At 25.6% G+C, this 20415-nt stretch overlaps 1 protein-coding gene across 2 annotated transcripts in view; it reads right to left on the bottom strand.

Annotated features, from left to right (window-relative positions):
• Positions 1-6390: 6390 nt before the first annotated feature.
• LOC117171313 (TBC1 domain family member 22B-like) overlaps positions 6391-20415 on the bottom strand; it is a 33314-nt gene continuing 19289 nt past the window's right edge. For both annotated transcript variants that reach the window (XM_033358500.1, XM_033358499.1), the window contains exons 6-8: positions 18212-18461; positions 13486-13709; positions 6391-7156 (exon numbers count right to left, since the gene is read on the bottom strand). In XM_033358500.1, the coding sequence (XP_033214391.1) occupies positions 7016-7156; positions 13486-13709; positions 18212-18461 (615 nt within the window). In that variant the 3' untranslated portion in view covers positions 6391-7015. The remainder of the gene's footprint in view (positions 7157-13485; positions 13710-18211; positions 18462-20415) is intronic.

Consider the following 20415-nt stretch of genomic DNA (forward strand, 5'->3'; position numbering starts at 1 on the left):
GAACTACCCCATATTCCTACTGTCACTTATTTTTGCCTATTTATTTTCCTTTTCTTCTTTTCTTTTCTTGGCAATAAGCTTCTTTAGGTTCTTACGTTCTTTTTGCCATTCCTCTCTTTCTTTAGGCCCTTTCCACGTTATAAATTTCTTCAAAATCCCCCAAAACCGTTTCTTTAACTGCCCTATCTCATCTTCGGCCCTATTCCCTTCCTTTTTCCCCCTACCTGAATTATTGTTCCCAACTCTGTCTTTTTTCTTCATTCCTACCATCTCAGATGCTTTCTTAATGTTTACCTTAAACCTATCCCATCTACTCTCCCATACCTCCCCCTCTAGCTCTTTTCTCTCTTCCAATAAACTTATCAGTTGTTCTTTAAACTCTTCCGCCTTTTCGTCCTCCTATATTAATTTTTCATCAAATTCCGTGTTCTCCCTCCTTTTGTTTTTCCCTTTAGTCTCTCCCCTATAAGGTTCCTTTACATCCCCACTCATTTTAAACGTTATTGGTAGATGCTCGAACTCCGTACGTACTATTATCTCTATTTTTTTTTGACATTCTCTTCTCCTTCTGCTTCCGCTTCTATCATATAGTCTATTACCGAACCTCCGTCCTCTCCAACATGCGTCCATTCCCCTTTTTTATCTCCCCTTACTCTCCCATTTAGTACTCTTAAGTACACTATTTACCGTACTATCCTCGGACCTCCTCTCTTTACAATAACTTCTCGCCAGTTCGTTTGCATCAAATTCTTCTACTCCTTGTTCAGATCCTATTCTTGCGTTGCAATCCTTAGTCTTCCACACGTAGTCTCTGTCCAGTCCTTCGTCGAATATCTCCAAAAAAATCCCAAACACCTTTCATCTTCCTTCCTCCTGCAATGTTCCACATAACTCCTCTAATGGCTCCTTCGTCTTTCTCGAAAAAACAAAGTTTCTATCTCCATCTTTTCTTTATTCCACACAAATTCGGTATTTTCTATTCTCCATCGCATGTAGCTTGTACTAGCTTCTAGCCCCCTATCCCTGGCTTCTCTGATCTGACTTTCGATCTAATCCTGAATCTGCTTTTCCCTTTCTGTAAAATCATCTTCCACCTTGATCCTGGATCCCCTCAATTTATGCTTATTAGCCATAAGGTTCCTCTTGTTGTCCCACGTCTTAAGTTTTATTAAAGTTCCTCCTGCAATGCCCTTCATTTTCTGTATCAGCATTCTTACTCCTGTAATATCTTCGATGGTGCTGCTGATCTCCTTGTCCAGGAGTTTTCCTCGAGACCTGAAGCCTCTCACGATGACCCAGTTCTTCCTTTTCCTCCTTTCTTCCTTTCCCCAAATCAGCTCCCCATCTCGAAGAAAATCGGGCTTTTGTTTATCCCCGACATTTATCTCCCTCATTATTCCACTTCTCTTGCTCCATGTGTGTGGATATATCTCTTGTTTCCCTCTGACTCACACTTTTTCCTTCACTATTGTCCTCACTATTTTTTCTTTCATCACTTCCCACTGACTTCTCGACCGCACTCTCCACTTTCCTTGTTAGTCTTTCTGAAACATCTGCCAATTCCCTCCACCCCTGTTCTACGATTTGGATGTCTTGTGCCGCCTGTATTAGTTCTAGATCCACTCTTCTCTTGTCCTCCAAATTCTTAAGTCTCATCTTTAAATCCTGCAGTTCCGGTTTGATCTTTTTCTCCCGCCACCTCGCCATTTTTCTTTCTATCATGGTTTCTAAATACGACTCCTCAGCTTCACTTAATTTTTCTTCAGTCCTCTTTTTCTCGCCGCTCTCCTTCGCTATTTCTTCTCCCCCCGTATCATTGAATCCACTGCCCTCCTTGTTTTGCGTTTTTCTCACTTCCGTCGGTTGACCCATCTTTTCTGGTACTTGCACTAACTTTTCGCTTGTATGCTTTTCCGAATCCCCGTCACTCCCCCTTACCCCGTTTTTTTTATTGGCACTCTGCTTTCTTTCCGCTACTAGTGACCGAACTACCACCTCTCTTTTTTTTACAAGGGTCCTGCTCGTTTGGATTTTCCCCTGTCGTTGGTTCTGGCCCCTTTTGCTTTTCTAGGAACTCCTCCATCATCTTTGCACTTTTCTTGTTCCCCATCTTAATTGCAAAGTCTTTTTCCGGTCGCCCCCTTGACTTCTTTTTATCCCCTAGATGCGCTTCTTTTTCCTCTTGATCGGGTCCTGCATTTTCATTTTCCTGTTCCCACAGCTCTACATTGCCGTTGTTCTTGTTGGCTGCTATTACTCCTGATGTAACATTTTGCGGTTCTGCCATATTCGATTCAAAAATTTCCCACGGGAGAACGTCCATTTTGTGTTGCGTGGACTGCACTCTGCTGTCCCCTGCTGCCCCCCCCCCCCCTCCGACACTTGCTATTTGTCTAAGAAAATTTGCTTTTCAAGCTTTTCACTGCGTTCCCATTTGAGATAACACTCAAGAGTACTTTCCCACACTGCCTACCAGTAATTTCGGTAACTGGTCCTACCCGATCCCAAATTGCTGTTTTTTTGCTTAAATTTCACTCCGCTTGTCCCGACAGAAAATGAACTTTCAACAAAAGGATTTAAACTTTCAACCAATAAAAAGAATCTTTAACTTAAATAGTCAAGCTTAACGACGTATTTTCAAACAATCTGATTAATTTTCTACCAAAAAAGACGAATTTTCAATAAAAGACATGAATTGTAAAATTAATAGTTGAATTTAACTAAAAAAGATGCATTTTCGCCAAAAGAACAAAAATCTCAACAAAATAGTTAAATTTTTATATAGAGATTAATTTCTAATAAAAAAGTTTATTTTCAACCAAACAATTACAGTTTTAATCAAAAGAGTAAATTTCAACCAAAAATATTACTTTTCTGCCAATAAAGCCATATAATCACCTAAAAAATATTGTTTTTCAACAAAAAATTGAAATGTTGCATAATTTTAAAGAAAAAAATAAAACAGCGCTTTTGCAATAAAATAGTTCAAATTTCGACCAGAGATGAACTTTCAACCAAAAAAATGATTTTTTCTAACAAAGTGATTCAACTTTTACACAAGTATTTAAATTTTCGATATAATAAATGCAGACAAAAATGTATTTTTAACAATAATTATAAATCTTATATTTGAATAGGTAAATTTTGAATTAAAAAATTACTTTCCAACAAAAAAACAACGTATTTTCAACTAAAGAAATTATGAAACCCTAAAACTGGTTTAGCCGAGAAAAAGTTAAAAAAACCTAGTTCATCATTCGAGGAAAGAGGTATTTTTATAGAAAAACGAAATGAATTTTACAAGAAAATAAACGATATATTTAGTATTTACAGAAAAACCAAATTATATTATCAAAATTCCTTCAGTTCGCCACTCAAAGATACCTACGTAATTTGTTTATGTTCATTTTATATTCTGTATATATAATTTTAACCTGTTAATAACTGGTTCAACAAGCAATATTAAAAATGCGTTTTTTTTATTATAAGTATTAAATATAACAATATTTTACGAGATATATTTGACAGTTTCTTTATATATATATATGCATATAAAAACATTAGAACTGAACAAAAAAATTGATATATCACAATCAAAAATCAATCGTTGGCAACCAAAGAAAATATCAGTTTAAACAATATATAGATACATTTACATGAAAGAGTAATAATATGACTCTTTTCATGTTTTCTTACTCTGCAGATCTATGTATGCATAATATCTATATGTACGAACTTAATAATAAGTTGCTTTTAACAACAAAATGATACTTTCGCTCGCCATGACTTGGATAATCAAGTGATGACAAGTGACATTAATTCGATATTTAATTTTATATGGTTGATTATCACATAATAGTTCGTGAAAATATAAATATGCGCTATCTAGCTTTCTCTTTACGTATGGCACTCCGAACCCAATTCTCAAAATTCTTTCATTTCTAGGAAATAACATTTAATAAGCTCAGAAGAGAAGACCGGCATCTGTGAATTTTAGTTTCGGATCGGAATTTTTGCCAGTAGCTGAGGCTGTTCCGCTGCAGGTTTCTTAGTCGGAAGGTTGCGTGTTCGATTCTTGTTATCTACACTTTTTTTTATTCATGAAAATTTTCATAAGTGTAGGTTTTCACAGCCGTATTATATCGAACGTAATTTTTCCCTATTAAATTTTTTTAGTGAATTTATTTTAGAGTAATCCAAAAATATAATATAAGTCCAATTTTTAATAAGTTTGATAAGTTTCCATTTTTAACAAAGAAATATTTGTGAGTTAATAAAGAAAAAATTGTTATTCCAAATTTTGAATTTCGAAGCTAAAAATACGATCTTTGTACAAAATAGTAGAATTTTTAACCAAGAGGATTAATTTTCTATTAAAAAAAGATGGAATTTTAACAAATGACAGACATTTTCAAAAAAATGGTTGAATTGTTTAAGTTGAAAAGATACATTTTTATACAAAAATGTAGTTTAATCTTAATTTTTTAAAATTCAATTTTAAAAAATAATTTTCTACAATAGATTCATTTTCAACCAAAAAAGTGCATTTTAACAAGAAGAATATTAAATTTCTACGAAAAAATATGAATTTTCAACAAAAATTGAAACTTTTAACCAAGAAAGATTTTTCACTCAATAACGAAAACATTGTTTATCAAAAATATTGAATTTTTAAGACAAAATACGAGTTTTGTACAAAACAGTTGAATTTTAAACCAGGAAGATTAATTTTCTACTAAAAAATATGGACTTTTGACAAATTCCATTCATTTTCAACGAAACAGTTGAATTTTTAAACTTGAGAAGATGAACTTTTATCCAAAAATTGAAGATTTCAATTTTCATTTTTTTTTAATTAATTAAAACAACTAATTTTCGACAAAACACTTAAATTTTCAAAAGGAAAATACGAATTTTGAACAAAACAGTTAATTTTTAGTCTAAATAGATTCATTTTCAACCAAAAAATTGCATTTTTAACAAGAAAAATAATAAATATTTACTAAAAAATATGAATTTTCAAATTAAAATGACGAATTTTCAACAAAAGTTGAATGTTTTAATCAAGAAAGATTTTTCACTCAATGAAGAAAAAAATTTTGATAAAAAATATTGAATTTCCAAGACAAAAATACGAGCTTTGTACAAAAAAGTTAAATTTTCAACCAAGAAGATTAATTTTCTACCAAGAAAAAGATGAATTTTCGACAAATGACATTAATTTTCATACAAATAGTTGAATTTTTAAACTTGAAAAGTTGAAATTTTGTTTAGAAATAGAATATTTCAATTCACATAAAAAAATTAAATTAAAAAACTAACTTTTTAGACAAATATTGCATTTTTAACCGGAAAATACGAATCTTGAATAAAAGAGTTATTTTTCAACCCAAATAGATTCATTTTACGCAAAAAAATTGCATTTTTAACCAAAATAATAAAATTCTATGAAAAGAGTTGAATTTTCAAATTACAATGACAAATTTTCAACGAGCTTTGAAAAAAACAATTAAATTTTAAACCAAGAAGATTAATTTTCTACCAAAAAAAGATGGATTTTAGACAAATTACATCAATTTTCATACAAAAAAATAGTTGAATTTTTAAACTTGCAAATATAAACTTTTATCGAAAAATTGAATAGTTGAATTAACTTTTTTTTTTAATCAATTAAAAAAATAATAATTTTCGATAAAACAACTAAATTTTTAGCCGAAAAATATGACTTTTGAATAAAACAATGAATTTTCATCAAAAGTTGAAAGTTTTAACCAAGAAAGATTTTTCACTCAATAGAGCAAAAATTTGTTATCAAAAATTAATTATCAAAAGTACGAGCTTTGTACAAAACATTTAAATTATCAACCAAGAAGATTAATTTTCTACCAAAAAAAAAGGATTTTCTACTAAACAACTTGATTTTTCAATCGAAAAATATGAATTTTCAACCAACAAGGACGAATTCTTGACAAAAAGTATGAAGTTTCTACTAATATTGATAAATTTTCAACCAAAAATAAAGCAGTTAAGCTTCTAATTAAAAAAAAAAAACAATTTCCACCCAACGACGTAACGATTTTCAAAAAAACAGTGGAATTTTCTACATAATCTTGAATTTTCAAGAATAAAGTTCATTTTCAATTGAAACAGTTTAATTTGTAAGAAAAAAATTACATTTCTATCCAAAAAATATGACATTCCTAGAAAAAGAAATGAAATTTCAGACCAAAAATACGAATTTTCAGTAAAAAAGTTACAATTATAATCAAATAACATTTTTTTGTCAAGTAAGAAAAATTTTTTAAAAATAAATTCTTGAATTTCCAAGCCAAAAAGACAAATTTTCAATATTTACAGTTGAATTTTCAGCCACAAATGATAACTTTTAAGCAAAACTGTTGAATTTTTAACAAAATATCTTATGTAACAAACTTTCTTTCTTCTCTCTTAAAAAACTATGCAAATAACTATCTTGTAATCCTTTTTTTTCACTAAAAAACTTAGTTTTTAAAACTTTATCATATTTTTCGAAAATAAATATATTTTATATAAATGTTACCTTTTCCGTGAAAAATAGCAATAAAAATGGATTCATTGCATATTTTTTTAAAGATTATCGAAACGAATTATATTAAAAATCATTTCAATGAATGACAAAAAATTGCAGACAGCAAGAATCGAACGCGAAATCTTGCGACTACGAAGCGCATATTTTTGCTTGGCAAATTAATTACATAATTAATTAATCACTCAGGAAATTAGCTTTCATTAATAAAAATTTTGAGTCAAAACTAAAATTCACAATGATCTAAAAAGAGGGAACATGAAACATGAAAGCATTAGCCCCAACTGGAAAGTTGAATCGGCCAATTTTGATCCCGACAACTTGCGTAGATTCTCGAAAATCATATTTTGGCCATACGAAAGAGATAGACGTAAAAAAACTGTTGGCTCATAAATAGTTGTGACCACAAAATTAAAGTGACAACAGTCAACTAATCGCAAAGAAATATGGTCACCTGGAATCGTTTCCCTGTAAATGATTGGGAGCGTCAGCGAATGTAAACTTTAATTTATAGGCTTCTGCAACTAAAATTCCGATTTCAGAATCCGTCCAATTTTGTGTTGGCAGGTTTTGTAGCATCAACATCAGCCCCTAAAAAGAAGGAAATCAAATTTATTTTCGACAAATTATAAGATGTAAGGGGCCCTGTTTTCAAAAAACTTATCACTTTTACCATTTTTTCGCTTAAATGCAAATGGAATTTAACAGAACCCAAGAAGAAAATCGAACAATTTTTTAATTGAAAAGTCTACTATTGTGTTTTTGGTTTGCGATTCATCTGGTTTGGTTGATGTTTGAATTGAAAATTGATCTTTTATCGTTAAAAATTCAACTTCTTGGTTTAAAATGTAATTGTTTTGTTCAAAATTCAATTCTTTTTGTTAAAAATTCATTTTTTTGGTTTAAAAATGTAACTAATTGGTTGAAAGTTGAATTAATTTCTTAACGATTTTTTTAAAAAGTTTTTTATCACTTGTTTGGTTCTAAATTAAACTTCATTGTTGAAGATTTGTTTTTTTACATTCTCTTTTTTTAAGAATTAATTTTCTACCCAAAAATGTAACTTTTCCATTTTTGATTGAAAGCCTACATTTTTCATTGAAAATTTATCATTTCTAGTTGAAAATTCAATTATTTTGTTAAAAATTCATCTATTTGTGTTTAAAAATTCAACTAATTGGTTGAAAGTTGAATTACTTTGTTAAAGATTTTTTTAAATTATTTTTTTGTTTCAACTTTTTTTTCAAACAAATTTTTTCTTTTGTTTGAAAATTTAACTATTCCATTTTTAGAAAATTAGTCTTTTCTGTTAAAAAATAAGTTCTTGGATTGAATGTTGAACTTTTTTTAAAAATTCATTTTTTTCACGAAAATTGATTATTATTTGATTATTTATTTGATTCAAAATTAAACTTCTCTGTTGAAGATTCATTTTTTTTACATTCTAATTTATTAAGAATTAATTTTTGACCTAAAATGTAACTTTTCCATTTTTGATTGCAAAAACCTACATTTTTAATTGAAAATTGATATTTTCTAGTTAAAAATTCCACTATTTGGTTGAAAATTTAATTATTTTGTTGAAAATTCAACTATTATGTTAAAAAGTCATATTTTTGGTCAATAATACAACTAACTGGCTGAAAGAGGAACTACTTTATTAAAAATTCAAATCTTTGGTTGAAAACGTAACTATTCTATTTTTAGAAAATTAACTTTCATAATTAAAAATAATTTCCTCGGTTGAATGATGAACTCTTGTTGAAAATTCATTAATTTTTTCTTGAAGATTCATCATTTTAGTTGAAAATTCATCTATTTGGTTAAAATATTAAATAATTTATTGCAAAATTTTTGTTGTTGAGAATTTATTGGTTGAAAATTCGTCTTTTTTGGTAGAAAATTAATCTTCTTGGTTGAAAATGTATAATTCTGGGTTTAAAATGCAGTTGTTTGGTTGTAAATTAATCTGATCTGGTTGAGGATTTAACTATTTTGTTGAAAATTCTTCTTTTTCCGTTGCTAAATCAACTACTTAGTTTAAAGTAAAACAACTTTTAAAAAAATAATTTTGTTTTTGTTGCAGATTCATCATTTTAGTAGAAATTTTATATTTTTGGATCAAAAATTCAACTGGTTTGTATAAAATTCGCATTCTTGGCTTGAAAATTCAACAATTGAATAGAAAATTAAACCATTTGATTGAAAATGAACTTTATTTGCTACGAGTTCATATTTTCGATTGAAAATGTAAATATTTGGTTATAAATGTAATTATTTTTTTGGAAACTTAATTATTTTGTTAAAAATTTATCTTTTTGTGCTCAAAAGTTCAACTAATTGGTTGAAAGTTGAATTACTTTGTTAAAAAAATTTGTTCTTTTTGTTTCAACATTTTTATTCAACCAAATTTTTTCTTTTGTTTGAAAATTTAACTATTCCGTTTTTAGAAAATCACTCTTTTTTGTTAAAATTTTATTTTTTACTTTGATTGTTGAACTCTTTTTAAAAATTAATTTTTTTCAATAAGATTTATCATTTTAATTAAAAACCCATTTATTTGGTTAAAAATTAAACTTCTCTGTTGAATATTGGTTTTTATTTAAATTCTCATTTTTTTAAATTAATTTTTTACATAAAAATGTAACTTTTCCATTTTTCATTGTAAAACTACAATTTTTCTTGAAAATTGATCCTTTCTAGTTAAAAATTCCACTATTTGGTTGAAAATTTAATTATTTTGTTGAAAATTCAACTATTTTGTTAAAAAGTCATCTTTTTTACAAAGATTCACATCTTTGGTTGAAAATTTAACTATTCCAATTTTAGAAAATTAATCTTCTTTGTTAAAAAATCATTTCTTGGGTTGAATATTTAACTCTTGTTGAACATTCATTTATTTGGTTGAAAAATGAACTACTTTGTTGAATAATTAATTATTTTATTAAAAAGTCATATTTTTGGTCAAAAATTAAACTAACTGGTTGAAAGTTGAACTACTTTCTTCAAAAATAATTTTTTTAAGACTCACCTCTGGTTGAGAACTTAACTAATCCATTTTTAGAAAGTTAACCTTTATAGTTAAAAAATAATTTCTTTGGTTGAATGCTGAACTCTTGTTGAAAATTCATTTATTTTTTCTTGAAGATTCATCATTTTAGTTGAAAATTCATCTATTTGGTTAAAATATTAAATACTTTGTTGCAAAATTTTTGATGTTGAGAATTCATTGGTTGAAAATTCGTCTTTTTCGGTAGAAAATTAATCTTCTTGGTTAAAAATGTACAATTCTTGGTGAAAATGCAGTTGTTTGGTTGTAAATTAATCTGTTCTGGTTGAGGATTTAACTATTTTGTTGAAAATTCTTCTTTTTCCGTTGCTAAATCAACTACTTAGTTTAAAGTAAAACAACTTTTAAAAAAATAATTTTGTTTTTGTTGTAGATTCGTCATTTAAGTAGAAATTTTATATTCTTGAATCGAAAATTCAACTGTTTTGTATAAAATTCGCCTACTTGACTTGAAATTTCAACAATTGAATAGAAAATTAAACCATTGCATTGAAAATAAACTTTTTTTGCTAAGAGTTCATATTTTCGATTGAAATTTTAAATATTTGGTTATAAATGTAATTTTTTTTTTAATTATCTTTTTTCGTTGCAAAATCAACAACTTTAAAAACAACTTTAAGAACAACTTTAAAAAAAATTATATTGTTGTAGATTCATCATTTTAGTAGAAGTTTTATATTTTTAGATCGAAAATTCAACCTTTTTGTAGAAAATTCGCCTTCTTCGCTTGAAAATTCAACAATTTAATTGAAAATTAATTGAAAATCAACTTTTTTGTTAAAAGTTCATACTTTCGATTGAAAATTTAAATATTTGTGTACAAATTAACCTCTTTTTATGTAAATGAACTTTTTTGTTTAAAAATCATATTTTCTCACTGGAAATTTAACTGTTTTGCAGATAATTCATCATTTTGGCTTCGAAATTCAACAACTCTGTGTTGAAAATTGGTCTTTTTTGGTAAAACATTAATCTTCTTAAAGTAAAATTATTTCTTTTGTTTGAGACTTTAAATATCTAGTTAATAATTCATATTTTAAAAGATTCGACTCTTTGGATGAAAATTTAACTTTTTTTGTTGCAAATTCGCTCTTTTTGTTGATGAGAATAATTCAACTGTTTAATTTTAAATGAAACTGTTATTGGTTAAATTTGAATTTTTTTGTTTTTAAATGCGATAATTTTATTGACAATGTATTTTTGTAGTTTAGAAGTTTAACTAGAAGATTAAAAATTCAACTAGTTTGTTAAAAATCGAATTATGTTTTCAAAATTTTTAATATTTGTTTAGTCATATTTTTGGGATGAAAATTCAACTTTTTTTTACTTGAAAATTCAAAAATTTGGTTAAAAATGAAATATTTTGGTTGGAAATTTTCTACTTTTTTGAAAATTCTCTTCTTTTTTTTGATTGAAAATAAATTTTCTTACCTATACTGTAACTATACGATTTTTTATAAAAAATTGAACTTTGTTCATTAAGAATTAATGTATTTTGTTTAAAAATTCGTCTTTTTTATAGAAAATTAATATTCTTCGTTGAAAATTCATATCTTTTTTTAAAAATATAAGTAACTAGCTAATAATTCGTTTTTGTTGTTGCAATTTAATGTTTCTCAACTGAAAATTTAACTAATTTATTTTTTCTTGGTAGTTAACATTTTTTGTGAGAAAATTCATGTATTTTGTTGAAAATTCGTCTTTTTCAATAGAAAATTAATCTTCTTGAATTAAAATGTATCTACTTCTTTAAAAATTAACTTTTTTATTTGTAAATTTAAATATTAAATTTTTTATTGAAAAATTATCTTTTTTCTGTTGAAAATCTTTCAAATATGCGTTCTTTTGGATTGAAAATTCATTTTTTATGGTAGGAAAGTAATATTTTTCGTTGGAAAGCAATCTTTCTTAGTAAAAAATTAACTTCCTTTTTAAAAAATCAACTGTATTATAAAAAATTAGTGTTTTTAGTTTCCTTAAAAATTGATCTTTTTGAGTTAAATATTCATCTCCTTCGGTATACAAATTTAACTGAATGGTTAAAAATTCATTTTTGTTGTTGTAAATTAATTTTTTTCAAGTGAAAATGTAACCACTCTATTTTTCGTTCGAAATTCATCTCTGGAAGAAAGTTGATCTAATCGGTTAAAAATTCGTCTCTATTTATTGATAATTAATTTTTTTAAATTGAAAATTCGTCCTTTTTAATAGAAAATAAATCTTCTTGATTGAAAATTCAACTACTCGATTAAAAATTGTTTGAATTTCAAACTGAACCATTCCATTTTTCATTGAAAATAAATTGTTCTTATCTAAAAATTAACTTCTTTCTTCAAAATTCAACTGTATTTCCAAAAATTAATCTTTTTGTTTTAAAAATTAAACTGTTTGGTTAAAAGTTCATCTTTTTCTAATTCGTCTATTTTGCTAGGTTAACAATACATTTTTTTTCTTGAAACTCATCTATTCTGTTGAAAATTAATGCCTTTTGGTAGAAAATTGAACTAATTGGTTAATAATTGGTTTTTTGTTGTTGCAGATCAATTTTTGAAACTGAAAATTTAAGCACTCTGTTTTTCGTTGGAAATTCATCTCTGGTCGAAAATTGATCTAATTGGTTAAAAATTTATTTCTTTTTAAAGATAATTAATTATTTTCACTGAAAATTCGTCTTTTTTAATAGAAAATTAATCTTCTTTATTGAAAATTCAACTACTTGGTTAAAAATTGTTTTAATATCAAACTGAACCATTCTATTTTTCATTGAAAAAAAAATCTTTCTTAGCTAAAAATTCATTTCCCTGTTTGAAAGTCAACTGTAATTTAAAAAATTGGTCTTCCTGGTTTAAAAATTAAACTATTTGGTTAAAAGTTCAACTAATTTCTTTTTTGAAAATACGTCTCCTTAGCTCGGTTAAAAATACATTCTTTTCTTAAAAATTTAGATTTTTGAGTTGAAAGTTTATCTCATTCTTTTAAAGTTAAACTAATTGGTTAAAAATTCGTTTCTTTTTGTTCACAATTAATTTTTTTAACCAAAAAGTTAACCACCCCATTTTTTCTGAAAAACTGATTTTTGTTGTGCAAAAATCCATGTCTTTTATTGAAAATTCATATTTTTCAATAAAAAATTAATCCTTTTGATGCAACTGAAACTGATTAGCTAAGAATTAATTATTTTAATTGTAAACTGAACAATTTCATATTTTGTTGAAAAGTAATCTTTAATAATTCAAAATTAACTTCCCGATTAAAATTTCAACTGTATTCCAAAAAATTAGTCCTTTTGGTTTAAAAATTAAACTATTTTGCTAAAAGTTCAACTATTTTTGTTGTTCAAAATTCGTCTCTTTTGCTAGGTTAACACTACATTTTTTTCTTGAAAATTCATTTATATTTTGTTGAAAAATCATTTCTTTTGGTAGAAAATTAAACTAATTGGTTAATACTTCATTTTCTTTTTGCAAATCAATTTTTTTTACAGAAAATCATCTCTCGTAAAAAAAACTGATCTAATTTGTTAAAAATTCGTTTCTTTTTATTGATAATTAATGGGTATTTTTTTACTGAAAATACGTCTTCCTTGATAGAAAATTAATCCTTTTTATATGAAATAGAAGTACTTGGTTAACAATTTTTTTAATTGTAACCTAAACCATTCCACTTTTGGTTTAAAAGTAATCTTTCTTAGTTAAAAATCAACTTCCTGATTAAAAATACAGATGTATTCTAAAAAATTAATCTTTTTGGTTTAAAAACTGAATTATATATATTATATAATATACACAAAAATAGAGCAAAATTTGTAACGTAATTAATTCACGGCCCCTAAGTAATTAACGATATTTACTTGAAAGTCTGGTTGAAGAAGGAGATGACGCCTCCAGCGTAGAAGGAAAGCCGCACAAACGTAAAGTTGGAAAGACGCAAATCGATCAGATTCGGCTAGATAAGTATCCCAGAGACGAATAGTACAGTGCAAAGGAATTTCCCTCGTTAAAAGATTATTCATCCAGCGAAACGAAAATTGTAAATAATCTACTCCATGCTGGTGAAGATGTTGATGCAAGGGTGCTGAAATCATTTTTTTTTTTTTAAATATTTAATCATTGCTCACTTCTATAACTTACGACTTTTAAATCTAGCGGAGGCAATCATTATCAAGGTGGCCGTTTTTATGACAAAAAAAAATCCCTGTCATTTCCCGGTTCACAAACATTTTTACGGTCAATGACATTTTAAAAATCGAATTCTAAAGCCACAAATGTGTCCATTTGAAGTAATAAAAACTGAGCTGCAAATGAAAACACTCAAAGTTGAACTCTTAAATTTTAAACTTTTAAAATAGAAGTTTAAAAGTTTTTTAATTAAAAAAATTTGTATTCAAATGCTCAATTATTTACACGTGTAAAATGGAAGCACTTTTCAATTGAACAATTTTAAATTAAATGCAGTTCAACTGGCAATAAATTTTGTTGTATAAATTATAGGGTTCAAGGATTCAGATTCAATCCCAGAAATATAAATCCACGTTATTTTCAATGCTGGAAATTGAAACATCAATCAATGCATTTAAAAATTTTCAAAATTATATAGTTTTAAGCAATTTTAAGCTGGTAACATTAAAAATAGAACGATCCAATTTTTTTACCAACTGAAAATTTCTTATATTAAAAGTTATTCTTATTTTAAATAGTTTCAAAATCCTCAAAATGATTCAGAATTTTATTTCAAATTCTTTGAAAATGTACATGTCTCACATTTTTGCAAATTTTATATTATTTAACATTTTTTCAGAACTTCTAAATACCTTTTAAATTTATCGAATTTTTCTTAAAATTTTTCCTATCAATTTTTTTTAAATCCTGCCAAATTGAAGAAAAAATCCTTAAAATCTCCCACTTTAATTTTTAATAATTTTGCAAATCTTTCTAAATCTTTTTAAATATTAGAATTTTTTATTATTTTCGAGTTTTTTCAAAACTTCTTAATACTTCAACTTATTTGATTTTTTCAAAAAAATAATAGGTGTTCAATTGTTATTTTTAACAATTAAATTAACTATTAAATTTTTAACGTTCACAGTTTAGTGTCTTTTGTTTAGTTATGAATATTTAAGTTATAATTACTGCTTTTAAATGAGCTCAGATATTTCTAAATATTAGGCAATTTGTCTTTTTCTTAATTCAAATTTTTCAAATTGAATGGTTTAAACTGGAATTATTTAGACTGAAATAATATTTTTAATTTAATATAAGCCTTTGATTATAAATATATTATTTTGAAGTTATTTGAAAATTGAAAATAGTTTATAAAGTTTCCATCGGTTGTTTCTATTTGTTTAACCAATAAGATTTTCCAATTGAAATATTTTAATTTTCAACATTAAAACCTGGAAATTCCAATTGTAAACTGATTCTGAATCGTCTTGTAAAATCAATTATTATTTACTTTCTAAATCTTAAAGCACAGTAAGAATGTTTTTTTAATCAAATATCTTCGATTTTAAACTCTATAAAATATTAATTGTTTAAGTCTTTGAAACTGAATATTAAAATTCTTTAAATTAAAATGTACGCTTAAAAATTAAAAATGTTTAAAGTGAAAAATTTTCGAATTACGCATTCTGAAAAGAATGATATCATAATTGAAAAACAGGGTGGCCATTTTAATCGACGGAATTCATTCCCGGTCATTTTCCGGCCTTTTCCCGGATTACAAACATTTTTCACGGTCAACTAAATTTTAAAAATGGAACAATAAAGCTACCAAATTTTCCACTTGAGGTAATAAAAACTGAGCTTTAAATGAAAGCACTAAAAGTGGAACTGTTAAATTTCGAACTTTTAAAATTGAAATTTAAAGTTTTTGATTAAAAAATTTTGTATTCAAATACTCAATAATTTACGCGTTTAAAATTGAAGGTAATAACATTTTTCAATATAAAAAAATATAAATTCACGTTTTCATTTTCAATGCTCTAAATTAAAAAATCAATCAATGAGCTTCAAAATTTCAAAAATTATACAACTTTAAGGAATTTCAAGCTTTTAAATAGTTTAAACATGATTGGAAAGCTTCAAAATATTATTTCAAAATCTTGAGTAATCTAGAAGTTGTTTTAAATTGGTTTTAAATTTTTAATGATTTCGGAAATTTTTCAGAACTTCTAAATATCTGTCAAAATGAATTGAATTTTATCTACAATTTTCAGAAAATCCTGCAAATTTTAGAAAATTTCTTTCCAATTTGGATGTATAAATAACAATTGAACATTTATTATTTGTAGGCGAAATTTTAGTAATTTTAAGATATGTAGAAGTTTTGAAAAAATTCAAACTTAATGTAAAACTTGAAATGATAGCATAATATAAAACAAAATGTGAATTTTCGCAGATTTTAAACAAAAAATTTAATTTCTTCCAAGAATTGTGGAAGGCTTCAAAAGAATAAAAACATTTTCTTAAGATTCCTAGGAAAATTAAAAATAACTTTTCATTTTAAAAATTATTTTAAGAGAATATTTAAAAAGTTTTTCAATGATTTAAACAGAATTTTTAGAACTTTTAAAATTGAAATTTAAAAGTTTTTAATTACAAAATTTTGTATTCAAATACTCAATAATTTACGCGTAGAAAATTGAAGGTACTAACATTTTTCAATATAAAAAATATAAATCCACGTTTTGATTTTCAATGCTCTAAATTAAAAAATCAATCAATGAGCTTCAAAATTTTTAAAATTATACAATTTTAAGGAATTTCAACCTAGAAACATTAAATATTGAAAAATTGAAAAAATTTTAACTGAACACTTCTTAAATTAGAAATTAAATTATTCTCTTTGTAAATAGTTTAAACATCTTTGGAAAACTTCAAAATTTTATTTCAAAATCTTGAGAAATCGAGAAGTTGTTTTAAATTTAAAATTATTTTGGAATTTTTTTTAGAACTTCCAAATATTTGTCAAAATGAATTGAATTTTATTTATAATTTTCAGAAAATCCTGCAAATTTTAGAAAATTTCTTTACAATTTGGATGTATAAATAACAATTGAACATTTATTATTTATAGACGAAATTTGATTAATTTTAAGAGATATGTAGAAGTTTTGAAAAGATTCAAACTTAATGTAACACTGGAAATGAAAGCCTAATATAAAACAAGATGTAGATTTTCGCAGATTTTAAACAAAAAAATTTAATTCCTTCCAAGAATTGTGAAAGGCTTCGAAAGAATAAAAACATTTTCTTCAGATTCCTAGGAAAATTAAAAATAACTTTTCATTTTGAAAAATTATTTTAAGAGAATATTTAAAAAGTTTTTCAAAGATTTAAACGAAATTTGCAAAAAAGATTCTAGAAGATTTTAAGAAAACTTTCTAAAATTTGCATGATAATTTTTAAACTTTTTACAACTCCCAAATGTCTCTTAAAATTACTCAAATTTTTTCTACAAATGTTCATTTGTAAATTAAACATCAAAATTTAAAAATTTCACTTACAAATTAAGCATTTTTCAAATACAAGAATTAAAATTGTAACATTCAAAGTTTAAATACTCTTCGAAATTTTAACGATTCCAGGTATTCTCTGTCAAACAATTCAGTTAAAGATTCTTTACTTTTAAATATTTAGTTTCAATTTACTTGTCTTGAATAAAAATTCAAATATTGCTAAATATTCTATAATTAATCTTTTTTTTAATTAAAAAATTCAAATTGAATGAGTTAAAGATGGAATATTTTAGACTGAAACAATATTTTAAATTTAATAAAATCCTTCAATTAAGAATATATTATTATAAAGTTATTTTTAAGTTGAAAATAGTTTATAAACTTTCAGTCTCACATTTACATTTCTCTAATGTCTAAAACTTTCAAATTGAAACCGTTTAAGTTTTAACTTTAAAATCCGAAAATTCTTAAATTTTGAACTGGTTTAAAATCGTTTTGTCAAATCATTTTTGTTCACTTTTTTTTGCTTAAATTACAGATAAATTAAAAAAATGTATTTATTTATTAAATAAAAATATTTCTTATCCAAAATTTTCAGCGTCAAAGGCTTTTATTTTTTATTTGTTCAAGTCTTTAAGAAAGCATTAAAAAATTTTTTTAAATAAAAAATGTAAGCTTAGAAATAAAAATTTTAAATGGAAAATTTTTAAAGTACAAAACTTTTGAATTACGCATTATAAGCTAAATAATAGCATAATTGAAAAACATAACAATTCCACTAATTATTTAAAAACTGTTGAAATCGAACCTAGACAGATTTTTCTTCTGTAAATTTCTAAAATTCCCGGTCGAAAGAAAAATTCACTGTCATTTCCCGGTGCAGCGGACACCCTGAACAAGATCACAATTTAACTAATTATTTAAAAACAAAGGTTGAAATAAAAGAAAGTTTGGACAGAGTTTTCTTTCTAAAAATGTGTAAAATTCCCGCTAAAAAAAATAAATTCACTGTCATTTCTCGGGTTTTCCCGATCTCAAAAATTCCCGGTTTTTCCCTGTCAAAAGCGGTCACCCTGATTATGTTTCAATAGGTAAATATCAAGACATTTAAAATATATACCATCAATTCTCTGTATTAGCTCTTTTAGTTGATTAACTTTGTGCTGGATTCCTAATTGAGCAAAGATGTAATTGTCCTGAATGCCATCTAAAAATTTTGATAAGCACCAAAAACTATCGGCTTCTATTATTTCGCGCTTATCTTTCGGCAGAGATTCGACATCGTGATTCTCTAAATCGTGCCAGGCAGATCTTGGCACTGCTTCTTGAAGAAATACGAGGAAGAACGGGGTCACCAAATCATTCATGCCCTTTTAAATAATTATATAAATTTCAATTATTAGTCGAAGAAATGCACAATTTTATTGTAATCACAGGCCTCCGACTCACTTAAGAAATTTAAAATAGTGTAAATAGTTTCAAAAATTTTTTTAAAGCGTCAAAATAGTTAAATAATATTTTTCAAAAATTAATCTTACGGGTAGTCTGAATGAAAAAGTATTTTTCTCACTTTTCCACTTAAAATGGAACGGAATTAATAGAAACCAAGAAGAAGATCTAACTGTTTTTGGTTGAAAGTACATTTTTCTAGTTGAAAAAGTCTACTATTAATTTTTTTGCCAATAATTCATCTTTGTGGTTAAAAGTTTTATTATGAGGTTCGAAATTTGGTAGAAAATTCACTTTTTTGGTTGTAAATTTATATTTTAAATTAAAAATTTATCATTTCTAGTTAAAAATGCAACTATTTTCTTGAAAATTCATCATTCTTGATGAAAAATTGGTCGAAAATTCAACTTTTTTGTGAAAAACGGAAATTAAACAATTTTGGTGAAAATGCAAATGTTTTTAATTAAATTAAAACCCTTTACTTCAATTCGACCAATTGATTGTAAATGCTATTTTGTTGAAAAAGAAATCTTTTGATTCGAAATTTATCTATTTTGCTAAAAACTCGTTTTTACTTTGGGTTGAAAATTAATTTTTTAAACTGTAAATTCAATTATCTATTTAATATAAAAGATTAGAAATACATGTATTTTATTGAAAACTGGCATTTTTTATAGAAAATTATTCTTCTTAATTGAAATTTTATCTCTTAGGTTAAAAAATTAACTTATCGGTTGAATTTTTTTATTGAAAATTATTTTTTTAGCTGAAAATTTAACCATTCCATTTTTGTTGAAAAGTCGACCTTTTTCGTAGAAAATGAATGTTCTCGGTTGCAAATTCAACTCTTTTGTTGAAAATTCGTCGTTTTGTCTTCATAATTCAACCATTTGATTTACATTTATTTTTCTTGACTTATCATTTTTTTTAATTTAAATATTTTGTTCAACATTCAACTTTTCGCGTTAAAAATGATACTGTTTTTGTTGAAAATCAATTTGTTTTCGTTCATAATGGATTTTTTTTAATTAAATTTTTTGGTGGTTAAATCCACCTGCTTTTATTTTTAATAAATTTTTTTTTCAATATCGAGTATTAAATTTTTCGATGAAAGTTTAATTCCTTGGTTCAGAGCTGAACTAATTTCTTTAAAAATCTTTTTTTGTTTGTTTAAGAATCATAATTTTAGTTGCTTATTCCTTTTTTTGTTAATTTTTTTTTTACTGAAAATATAACTATTTTGTTGACAGATGAACTGATTGGTTGACAATTCGTGTTCTTAAATTGAAAATTCGTCTTTCTGACTCAAAAATTAAAAAATTTGATTAAACTTCTTTTCTAGCTTGACAAACAAATTTTGTTGTTGAATATTCACTTATTTTGTTTAACATTATTATTTTTTTTAATTCATGTCTTTCTGTATAAATTTTACCTTTTTTGGCTCGAAAATTCCACACTTTGGTAGATAATTTAAGTATTTGGTTGAAAATTGATGTGTTTAATTGAAAAATTCGTCTCCTTTGGTAGAAAAGCAAGGATTAATATATTTTGTTCAAAAATAGTTTTTGTTGTTTAAATCCAGCGTTTTTTTTATTCCAAATTAAAATGTTTTGTTGATTTTTTCGTTAAAAATTCGTTTTTTTGAGAGAGAGAAAAATTAATTTGTTAACTGAAAATGTAACTGTTTTGTTCAAAATTCAAGTGACTGGTTGAAAATTATCTTTTTTGATGAATATTCATATTCTTGGAGAGAACATTCGATTTTTTATTTGTAGAAAATTCGTTTTTTCGGCTTCAAAGTTAAACTATTTAATAGAAAATTGATCTCTTTTGTAGAAAATTTGTTTTTTCATTGAAAATTAAACTAATCCATTT

The sequence above is a fragment of the Belonocnema kinseyi genome, chromosome 4 (genome assembly GCF_010883055.1).
Source record: "Belonocnema kinseyi isolate 2016_QV_RU_SX_M_011 chromosome 4, B_treatae_v1, whole genome shotgun sequence".
Taxonomy (NCBI): Eukaryota; Metazoa; Arthropoda; class Insecta; order Hymenoptera; family Cynipidae; genus Belonocnema; species Belonocnema kinseyi.